Source organism: Teleopsis dalmanni, chromosome 1 (assembly GCF_002237135.1).
Source record: "Teleopsis dalmanni isolate 2A chromosome 1, ASM223713v2, whole genome shotgun sequence".
In the NCBI taxonomy this organism is placed as follows: domain Eukaryota; kingdom Metazoa; phylum Arthropoda; class Insecta; order Diptera; family Diopsidae; genus Teleopsis; species Teleopsis dalmanni.
The window spans coordinates 20,043,667-20,055,965 of NC_051846.1; the positions used below are offsets into that span (position 1 = coordinate 20,043,667).

At 28.6% G+C, this 12,299-nt stretch overlaps 1 protein-coding gene across 1 annotated transcript; it reads right to left on the reverse strand.

Moving 5' to 3' along the window:
* Window positions 1-5,750: 5,750 nt before the first annotated feature.
* On the reverse strand, window positions 5,751-9,935 carry LOC119672186. The gene is made up of 5 exons (XM_038083178.1): window positions 9,718-9,935; window positions 9,475-9,653; window positions 9,130-9,381; window positions 9,032-9,069; window positions 5,751-5,925 (listed from the first exon to the last, which is right to left on the reverse strand). The coding sequence occupies exons 1-4, from the start codon at window positions 9,881-9,883 to the stop codon at window positions 9,055-9,057; spliced, it is 612 nt and encodes a 203-aa protein (XP_037939106.1). The 5' UTR covers window positions 9,884-9,935; the 3' UTR covers window positions 5,751-5,925; window positions 9,032-9,054.
* Between the last annotated feature and the right edge of the window lie 2,364 nt (window positions 9,936-12,299).

The window sequence follows — 12,299 nt, forward strand, 5'->3', positions numbered from 1 at the left end:
ATATTACAATATAGATCTAACATAAATTAATATTACTAAAACTATATCCACGTTATCCCCTTTATTCTATCGTCTATATTACAATATAGATCTAACATAAATTAATATTACTAAAACTATATCCACGTTATCCCCTGTATTCTGTCGTCTATATTACAATATAGATTTAACATAAATTAATATTGCTAAAACTATATCTACGTCATCCCATTTATTCTGTCGTCTATATTACAATATAGATCTAATATAAATTAATATTACTAAAACTATATCCACGTCATCCCCTTTATTCTGTCGTCTATATTACAATATAGATCTAATATAAATTAATATTACTAAAACTATATCCACGTCATAACCTTTATTCTGTCGTCTATATTACAATATAGATTTAACAAAAATTAATATTACTAAAACTATATCCACGTTATCCCCTTTATTCTGTCGTCTATATTACAATATAGATCTAACACAAATTAATATTACTAAAACTATAACCACGTTATCCCCTTTATTCTGTCGTCTATATTACAATATAGATTCAACATAAATTAATATTACTAAAACTATATCCACGTCATCCCCTTTATTCTGTCGTATATATTTCGAAATAGATCTAATAGAAATTAATATTACTAAAACTATATCCACATCATCCCCTTTATTCTGTCGTCTATATTACAATATAGATTTAACATAAATTAATATTACTTTAACTAAATCCACGTCATCCTCTTTATTCTGCGTCTATATTACAATATAGATCTAATATAAATTAATATTATTAAAACTATATCCACGTCATCCTCTTTATTCTGCGTCTATATTACAATATAGATTTAACATAAATTAATATTACTAAAACTATATCCACATCATCCCCTTTATGCTGTCGTCTATATTGCAATATTATTCTATCGTCTATATTACAATATACACTATAGAATAAAAAGGATGTCGTACATATAGTTATGCATATGTCGTCTATATTACAATATAGATCTAATATAAATTAATATTACTAAAACTATATCCACATCATCCCCTTTATTCTGTCGTCTATATTGCAATATTATTCTATCGTCTATGTTACAATATACATTATAGAATAAAAAGGATGTCGTACATATAGTTTTAGTAATATTAATTTATGTTAGATCTTGATGCTGATGAGGACTCTCAAGGAGAATTGAAATATAGAATATAATAAAAAACATTAAACTTTTAACAAATGGTCCCTATAGCCAAATTAAAAAATTATATAAAAACTATTATAAAAAAAACAGGTCGATAAATAAATTCAAAAAATTGTATAATTTAAAAAGATCTTTAAAATAGACTCCTATTTTATGACCCTTTTCTTATTGCAGTCAATTTTTTATCTTCGATACATTCATCTGAAGTTTTAAAGTATGTATATAGCAAAGTGATAAAATATATTTATTTTTCATGTGTCACATACTATAATAAAACATTTTCTTTAGTGTTAAACTACGTTTACACTATGCTCAATATCATTAAAGTGGATGTCAACAAATTCAATATCCACTCTGGTAACAGGAAATATGGGGAATATGTTATATGGAAAATACGTTTTTTTGATATCTTTATGATGTGAGTTAACTCCTGCAACGGTAATTTTTGGTAGTTCAGTATAGCTTTGTGGGTTTTTACAGTGTTACATAGTGACACGGCATATGCGTGCAAATTTAGCATACTAATAAATAGTAACTACGTGACAAAAACTACTTTAAATGTACAAGACATGTCTTCAGTTTTTAATTTTTTTTCTCCCAAACACCAATTTACAATTAATTTACGAAATGCTTACTCATCAATTTTTATGAAAAAACTTATTAGCTTAAAGCATAAATTTTGATATACGTCTTTAAAGGGTTAATATTTTCGAACCTTAAAATAAATTTTTTTTTAAAACTATCTGCATCTATTATAAAAATTTTAGAACAGTTTGATATCATACTGTAAAAGACCACGAATACATGATTTTAGTAACATTCTTATAGAAAAAGTCTATATTTTCTATTACTCTGGGAATATCATCTCTGCCAATAACGTAATGAGCAGTAATCTAAAAATCGTAGTCGTAAAAATCTTGGTAAAAACGAAGGACCACATCTATAAAATAACACTGCTCCATGAGTCAGAAACAAGGTTGATTAACTCAATTATTAAACGAGAAATTAAAAAGTTTATAATGACTTGAAAATGTGGTAACCCAAGAGTGGATCAAGTAAAGAGTTTGTACGTTTAACAAGTCTAGAGAATACCAACATTTAAATTAAAAAATTTAAATTGACTATGGTACAGCTTTGCTAATCTCTATAATAAAATATGTCGTGCAAGGTTAGAATAGAACCCATAAGAAACCAAAAGACCAAATATTATCTGGAATCAGTTATGAATTGATTCCAGAATCATCTTCCATGAGCTGCTCCCCTATGGCAAAATTCTTTACTAGGAACTGTAAGTTCACCAATTGGTCCATCTGAAAGCAAACGCTCAGAAACAGCCAGCTTTAAACAATAGGAGAAGAATTGTGTTTCATCTGGACAACGCCAAGTCACACACATCAATAATGACTCGCCAAAAGTTTCGAAAGCTTAGTTGGGAAATTCTTATGCATCTACGTTATAGTCTAGACCTTGCACCAAGTGATTAGCAACTGTTCCTGTCCATGACGAACGATCTTTCTGGTAAAAAAATCACTACAAGAGAGGATTGTGAAAATTGACTGTCTCAATTTTTTGCCAATAGGGACGAAGACTTCTATGAGAGAGGCATAGAGGAAATTACCTTGAAAATAGCAACAAGTTATCGAAAAAAATGGTGCATAATTGACCTTAATTGGATCATTCTTACTATGGGAAATAAACTTTCAATTTTATGCAAAATTATGGGATTTATTGTAACTACATTTTAATCTATATACATAATACATGTAACAAAATAATATACAAGTGAAAAAGTTTCGCATAAAACATATTTTATACAAATATGTACAAGTTATTATGATTCTGAAGATATGTTTAAAAAAATTGTACTATAAGTAACATCATCTGATATTTGCAAATGTTAATGAATATAAATTGCCAAATATCAAAAAGTTCATTCCCATTAAAAACTATGAAGTGTGAATAGATGGGCTCCATACACTTCTGTCAGTGCTACGAAACTTTTTGGTACACTTCTCTCAAGTGTTTTCATATGAAAACCAAACTTTTCAGTAGAAAAGTTCAGTATTCATATTTTATTTGATGATACAAAGAGTTGCAAAAAATTTTCAAAATATCGACATTTTATTTAAAAACTAAAAATTTTTAATTTTAATAAAAATTAAATTTTTTACTATGCACGCATGGTTTAACAAATGAAATTGAAAAATCTGAATAATTCAACGCAAAAGTCTGAAAAATTGCAAAGTTCAACATTTTATGAGTATCTGAGGCTGCCTCGAGAAGATTCGTCGAGACAATACTCGTATAACTCGTAGTTTGTATGGAAAAAATGTTGAAATAGTGTATATTTTCTTACAACACATGTGGCACGCATATTTTCAATGTTTATGAAACAATTCATTTATTTTTATTATATTGTATATTTTTACGTTTATGTTTATTTCCAAAAATTTCGAAAAAGAACAAAATCGCAACTAATTTTATAAATAATTAATACTAAATAGTTTATTTCAATACTTAACAGTTTATTTAAATACTAAAATATGCACATTTATAATTTTAGCTTGGGCCATTAATAGTTTATTAGTGTCTAAAAATGTTATACAATATATAACATATATAAAAAATACTACTCCGATACAGGATACAGGCTCGTCGTGGAGGTATGCAGATCTGAGGTCAATTATTGCTTAGTTTGATGAAGTGATAAACAATAATCAAGTCAAGGCGTGAAGAGGGGTTTTGAATATACCTTGAATACACCTCGGCTCCTCGGGGAGGTATGAAGATCTGAGGTCAATTATTGCTTAGTTTTTATTTACGAATAATTAAATACAAGAATTATGTCCAAGACCACTGATGATGGGTATTTGGCAATACTCGAAACAGCTGTATGGTCAGCCAAAAATTCAATTAATTAAAATAATATAAAAATAAATAAAATTTTTGTTGTTGTATTTCACTACTGTTCGAAAAAACCACTTTAGTTTGATGAAGTGATAAACAACAATCCAGTGAAAGCGTAAAGAGGGGTTTTGAAAATACCTCGAGTTAAAAAAGAGTAAAAGTGCTCAAGTGCACTGGCTCAAATAGCTTCAACATAAACGAAAAATTTTGAAAAAACTGTCCGTAATAGTTTCTACTTTACTAACAAAAACATATTTTCTGATTTCTATAATTCTTAATTTCAAAAAATGTGGAACTAAAAATAATATCTATCAGTCATAGAAGTCCATTGTGCTCACGACAACAAACTCAATAAATCCATTTCAATAGAAAACTTTCCCAACGATTTTAAAACAGAAGTACATGCCATTCAATTATGTGCTATAGAAAGTTTTAAAGGCAATTACAAATCGATTATGATTAGATCCGGTCAAAAAATACATAAAGGACAGAGTTGTGAAGCTATATGCGAAAACCGACAGAAACTTAGATAGTGCGAAACCCTACTATCTAATCTCAGAGTAATCACTAACCGCTCGGTGCTGTACGGAATACTCAAATTAGTCAGTGAGATGGGCGATACTGTGCAGAACCCCCAGCTATCATAGAGTAAAAGTGTAAAGATGTACTAACTCGGAAAAGGCTTAGCATAATAACAATGCTTATTAAAATTATCTAGCAGCTATAGTATCTATACAATCTTGGATAATTAAATTCCAATCGTTCCAAAACTACAATAATCTGAATTGATTAATAAACAAATAGTTGTGTATATACCTATTCACTAGGAAATTTATAGAATCGAAACAGTTGTCAAGTTTGCGGAGAAAAATTCTTTCATACAATCCGTGAATTTTTTGAAAATATAGTTTTATTATATCAATTTTTGCAGAATATCTAATAAAAATTGTTTGAAAAGTCTCAGGATAATTCTAAAGAGTGTGATAATCCCAACAGTTGATTGGAGTCAACAACAAAAATTTCTTAATCTTTATCTTTAAGATCTTTATTCCGATAAATCATTGATTTCAAACTAGATATGCTCCAGCTAACAACATTCTTCCAAAGTGAAACATGCTATCACCAAATTCAGAATCACCTGTTATCTATTATCTTAGTTATCTTTGGGTAATTCAGCATACAGAACCTATACCTGCACTGAACTTAATGCAAACTTAAAGGTAAACTGTGGTTACTAAGTTACATGCCTTAAAGTCATTCCGATAAGAGCACTTTCTCATCAACCTAATACGAAAACAAAGAAATAGTTGAACTATTGAGATATGATAAAATCAAGGCAGAAATAGTAGTGATATATATACTGCACATAACATTGTAAGAAAACTGAAGTTAATGTAACTACAATCGAGAAACAGATATATTTATAACTGTCGATTTCAAAAACTTACTATCAACAAATGAAAAGGAGTTAATTGAAATGTATGGAATAACGAATCCTACTCGACAAAGATAATTTATTAGTGTCAATTCTCAAAGCAAAATCTTTCTAAGATAAGTTATCTAAAGTAGTGCTTTTAAACCAAATATTAGTACTTAGTCATTTAAAGACAGAACATTTACTTGATGTTTGAACATTCATACCTGAATGGCACTTTGCAGACCCCTTCTAATACTCTTAATTATCTGATCCTTCATTTAAATCTCACGTTCTGTTTCTTTACCTCTTTGATCTGTTCATGGAATATCATAGGCTTTCTGATTTTGAATAATTCTAAAGTGATGCCGTTTTGATTTTGATAAAGCGTTTGACAGCTTTGTAAATCTATAGACCAAAAAGGGAAAATTTAAAAGAAAATTTAATATTTATAAATATATTTGGCTTTAGACCTCTTAAATATTTATTCTATTTCTATCACTTTTATATGTTGAATTATTGCAAGGTTAATAATTTTATTGTAAATATATGAAAGGTTTAGATCATTAGTTTAACCTTAGTAACCCTAACTACTACCAGATATATATATGCGTATATACATAAATATATTCATTTAAATTTACTTATAAATTTAAACACTACCTCTTAAAATTTCTTTCCCTACTTGTTAGGATTATCTACGATAAACTAAAAATAATTTAATACCAGCACTTATAGTACTAATATTTTTATTTTATGCTGAGAAAACTGTATTTAAACTTTAATAAATAGAAGTCTTAAATGCTTCTGGAACTTAAGCTCTTCATATGATTTATCAATTACGAGCATAAGAGTTAAAGCCGTACATGGATCATTAATATTTTTGATGCGGTTTACTTTGCAGATACCTAACGAGGCATCCTGACAATTGGTACCCTCACAGCTACACAAAACTCTTACTTCTGAACCAAGATGACTTAATCACTTTCAAAAAAAAAACATCAAAAGAAATTTATCATTTCGAGACGTGTTTATGTAATCCGAAAACTTCAACTGCCTCAGCTTAAGCAGGATTTCTCGCGCTTTATTGGACATAAACTGCAAATTTAATTAAAGACCAAAAAAGAAATAAAAAATAAAATAAAAAATAAAAAACGGAAAGAAGTGAATGTGGATTTGAATGAAATATATTTATCGTTCATTTGCCAGGCCTTGACACAAAAATCTCATTAAGATGTTTTTGACAGCTAAGCAGACAACATAAAAATAAACAGATCCTCAGTAGCGGAAGAGATAATTTATCTTTCAAAATTTACATTTCTATAATCTTTTTTTTTATTATTAATTTATAAAAGTACTTAAGTAGTTAATAAAAAAAATTGTATTTATTTTTCAAAAATAATTGACAAATTTGTAAAAATTTTGTCATTCCTTACTTGATTGATAAATAATTGTTTAGACGACTTGCTTTGAATAATAATTAAAAATTATTAATTGGAATAGATGGGTTTTTTTATGATTTTTAATGGACGAAATGGATCCTTTACTAATGTTAACATGACATAAAGTGTGAAACTTTTATTCCATATATATATAATTTAATGACATAATTGCAAGAAAGAAACTATTAAATTATTAATAAAATAATTAAAATTCTGGACGTGTTCGATGTAAAAAAAACCGACTAAATAAATAAGTATTTAAAAATTAGAATTTTGTCATCTAAATGATTACCACATTACGCCAAGTTTCAAATATGAAACAAAAAGAGTAAGCTTATGGTTTACGCTACATCATATATCTGATTTCTATTCAGATGGAGTGAGGTTTCGTTGGAGTACTCCATGACGCTATATAAACAGTATTTGCATACAAAAGTAACCGAGGACAGTTTATTAATTTGGTACAATACCCTTATTGAATTCTATGCAGTCTGAACTTTGGAGTACGGTGAGGTAGATTACTCTCCATACTTTCATTTTATATTTAATATAGTCATCAATGTTGTTAAGAGAATGTCAAAAACAATTTGCAAAGGGGAAGGAGATACTCGGTATACCCAACAAATTTAGCAATTTAGATTATATATATAACATTTGCCTACTGTCTCACGACTTAACTTAGATTTAGGGACCATTAAAGGACCATTTAAGATAATTGAAAGCTACGTTGATGAACAACTTTACCTAAACAAGATATGAACAAGAACTATATATTTAATATGATATTGAAGGTTATCGGAACATACAAAACAAACTTATAATAGTACAATCTTTAATAAAATTTTAATTTTATTTATCTTTAATAAATAACTACAAACTTGAAGACCCGATTTTGTATAAGAATGAAAGCTTGAATATAAACACCAGCTTTTGCAAGACTTTGCGAACTACAGTTCGTCACATCTAATAAATATAATGACTATATATAATACCAAATACTCAATTATGGATCATAGCCAAACAGCTAACAATTATCAGAAAATAATAATCTGAAAATATGAATGGTTGAGTCTAATGTTACAATGGCTTTAAATCCTCAATTTTGTATCAGAATGAGAACTAAAATATTAACATCAGATTCAAAAAAACTTTGTGAGCAAATACCCAGTTGTGGATCAGAACCAAGCAGCCAATAATTAACCAGAAAATAATAATTCAAAAATATAAGTGACTTGGTTTCATTCTACAGTCGCTTCAAAACCTTCGTATGAGATTTAAAACTGGAATATAAATGCTTCTTTAGCAGTTGCAATCTTAAGCACATCTAATGTATATACTGGGAAAATATAATTCAAATACAGTGTTATCCAGAAAAAATTGGTCTAGAAATATAAGTGATTAGCCGCATTCCACTTTAGCTTTTAATTCCGGATTTGGTGTAAGAGTAATTTATGGGATATAAACGTCAGCTTCTGTAATGCTTCAGCAATCGTAGTCTCTAGCACATCTAATAAGTAGACTGAAGAATTATGAGTGCAATACCATATACCTAATCATGGTAGAAAAATATAAGTAGATTGGTCGAATTCTACGTTGGGCTGCATAAGACAGCAGTAAAAAAATCTTGTTTATATTTTCCACGACAACAAAAAACATAGGTCTCCAAATAAAATATGGACGAGACAAATTAATGGAGGACTATAAATTTATGGAAAGAACCTGAATGAAATAAGGCGATTACCCAAACGATAGAGTTATTATTTATAGAAATTATTTATAGTATTATAACCATATGTTTAAAGAGTTTTGACATCTATATTATGATAGTACTTGTGAGTATATATATAACCCTAAGCAACAAGAACTGCATTATATTTATCACAATGTATATCATTTTAAATTTACTATTTACAAATTGCTTAAATTTTTTTCAAAGGAAATTTACAAATTAATTAATTTATTTACAACACTTAATTAATGACAAATCTAATGTTTTAAGATCCATATTAATTTGGGATAAAGAGAATTCAATTAAATACATTTAAATATGTATTTCAAGGAAAATAACTTACATCTTCTTCCATCATTAATTGTCTCATATTCGACCGACCTAAAAAGAATTAAAAGAATAATATCATAGAGTGCAGATGAACAAAACTGTTTGACTTACCAGTTCCCAATCTAAATAAGGGCACATTATCACTAAAACTACCATTAAGAGAGTAATACAAGCAACAGCATTGTATATGTGAACCAATAAAAGAACTTTGTCGTCATTATTTTCGAAATAATAATGGTAAAAGCAACAATATCCGATACAGATGAAAATCCATACTCCAACAATATCATGAAATGGTGCAAAAAATAAACGTAAACGTCGATATTCGTACAAATAGGCAAATATAAACACCGCAATAACAAACTAAGGAGTCAAAATGTAAAATATATATTACTTAAGTGAGGATCATCGAAGTTCTGAAACATATCAATAAAAGTGTTAAAGTTTCCTTTTTACCTGTAAGATAATAGCAGAAAAGGTGAGCAAAGCTGGTAGCATATGATCATGTTCCATGCGAGATTGCAGTAATACAAACCCTGCAATCAAGATAATAAGCCCCAATAAATGAAATATGAGGTGTACATATTTTATACATCGGGTTCGTCGCCCTCTCAGTAATCGAAACATCATTATGCCTTTTAAATAGAGAATATTTTAAATTTATTTTCTAAATTCTTTTATATCACACCCATAACATACCTATTCCAATAAATGCTGTGCCAACTAGGCTCAGTATAATATGCAGATCGATGCCACGTATTAAAAATGTAAGACCGATTAGCACTATAATTCCTATGAGGTAAAATATCATCAAAATAGCTGTTATTATTTGACTCCTGTGAATTTTTTTTCTTCGGCGTGGCATCTTTTAAATCCATACAAGATATTACACAGATTCTTGGTTCAAAACAAAATATTACAGAATTTTTTAAAAATTTTTCATTTTTGTTTTTTTCATTTTATTTAAATTGATTTAAAAAGTAAATGTAAAATAAATTTGTTTAATTTGTCATCATAAGTATTTTACTGTCATATAAAATTGCAATCCACGTTCAAAAGTAGTTACAAAACTACATTTTGTATCTAAATACTTGAATAAAAAGTCTATATACCATATACCATGATATCGCATTAACTCCATACTATAAACTGCATACCATGATATCTGATTAACTTCAATACGTCAGCAGTTATCGCCTACAGATCGGCTATCGCATTGCAAGAAAACATTGTGTGATCCACATTCACTCAAGAATGTGAGCAAGCGTCTATTTCAGACGGTAGTCGCAGAGACACTTTACATCCAATTTTCAAAGTATTAAGGGTGGACTTAACTAAGAAAATCACAAGCTAACTTTAATCCTGTACGCTTAAATAACCCCAGAGCCAGTAGAATGGTTTATCAGCATTTGTCGATCAAAAACCTTTAAATAATATATATAATAAATAATAATATAGTAGTAGTAACATTTAGCTTTAATTTTACTTCATTTTAAATTACATAGAAATTAATAACAATTAATAAGAAATGAATAACAATTATTATATATAAAGCTTACAGCTATGGCATTTTAATCGGCTAAAATATGTATAAACCTTCTGCTCAAAAAGTACTCGGATTTTGTTAATAAAACACACAAATTTAAATTTTATTCCAAATTTATTTTATCTCCTTCAAAATATGCTCCTTCTGAAGCGATACACATATGCCAACGCTTAACCCAATCTTCCATACACTTTTCGTAGGCCCGCGCAGGTATGGGTTTTAGTTCCTTCAGCGAATTCTCTTTTACCGATTCAATGGACTCAAAATGCTTACCACGAAAGGGCAATTTCAGTTTCGGGAACAGAACAAAGTTGCACGGATTCAGATCTGGCGAATATGGTGCTTGAGCGATGACAGTGGTGCCATATTTGATCAAAAAATCGCGTACAACAAGAATTTTCCATAGTAAAAATCGCTAAATGCACTTGAGGTAATCTCACATTAACAGCTGCTGTAAACAAACTAATTGACAGATGGCGCTCCAATTTGTACCATATTTGGCATATGGTACAATGTTGGGTGTACCAACATTTCAAAAAAGGTCTATTACTTAAGGAGTAGTTAACAAACAACAAAATACTTTGGATACTTTTTGAGCAGAAGGTAATATATATAATATAATATATAATGCAAAAGTAGATTGTTAGCAATAAAATCAACAAATATGGTGGGATGCGTCAAGTAGGTGTCTTATCAATTGCATTTTTCTAGCATTGTTTTGATCGCTATAAAGAAAAGTGACGGTCAAAATACAATACAGCAGTGTATTTCTTAGTGACTAACGGTAGATTAGTTGGTTTTAGTAGTGGTAGAGCTTACTTTTCTGTCCAAATAAGGTATATACTTTGTTTTACTACCAGACATTCGGATATTCCAAGATCCCAGGTAATAAAACAAACTGTGGTATTGATAAAACAAATTATTTTGAAAGATATAAATATGCTTTATTGTAAAACGCGTTAAATAACATCTCAATTATATTGAAAACGGTACACTGTCGCTTATATGTCACATATATATTGCTTAGCAATGACCACATGCCATTGGTGGTCTAAGCTTAAAATCGGTATGGAAAAAAAATTTTCATTTACCTAATGATCTATAAAACTCTTTATACTATTGTTATTTCTTATTGTTCAAATCGGATCTCCAAAACTGTTTACATTATTTTTGGAATTATTGGAAAATACTATTATAGAATAATTTTAAAAAATAGTTCACAGATCGTTTTAACAAATTGCTAATACTACCGATAACCACTTAAGAGAATTTTGACTCTATTAATTCCATTTACAATATAATTATTATACATTTTTTTTAGCAGTCTAAATTAAATAAAAAATTATGGGACGAAAAAGATATAGTTTATTGGTTTGTTTAATTTTGTAATAATTAAAAATGTTCTTATGGAACTATCTGTATTACTGGACTACACATCGAACATACACATCCACTAATATTCAGAATTAGCACATAACAATATACATGGACCCAAAGTTGAACCTCAAAGTTGACTCCAATAGCTGATGGAATAAAGAAAAGTTCAATTTACATAAGAAAATTTTTATCATCCACACTGCACATGGAACCAACAAAAAGAACGGACCAAGACTTCTCTGGAATTTCTGGCGATGGTACAACTTTAGTAGCAGGCTTCCTTAAATATAAATAAATTTAGTGAAAATAAAAATATAAATAAATAATAAAATGAATTATAAAGCTTACTCAGAATAAC

Excerpts from the sequence above, each read along its gene's own strand:
- LOC119672186 (XM_038083178.1), bottom strand. The coding sequence starts at position 9,883 with ATGCCACGCCGAAGAAAAAAAATTCACAGGAGTCAAATAATAACAGCT. Across the intron at positions 9,654-9,717 it reads CACAGCATTTATTGGAATAG|GCATAATGATGTTTCGATTA; the intron begins GTATGTTATGGG and ends TCTATTTAAAAG. Across the intron at positions 9,382-9,474 it reads TTTCTGCTATTATCTTACAG|TTTGTTATTGCGGTGTTTAT; the intron begins GTAAAAAGGAAA and ends TTGACTCCTTAG.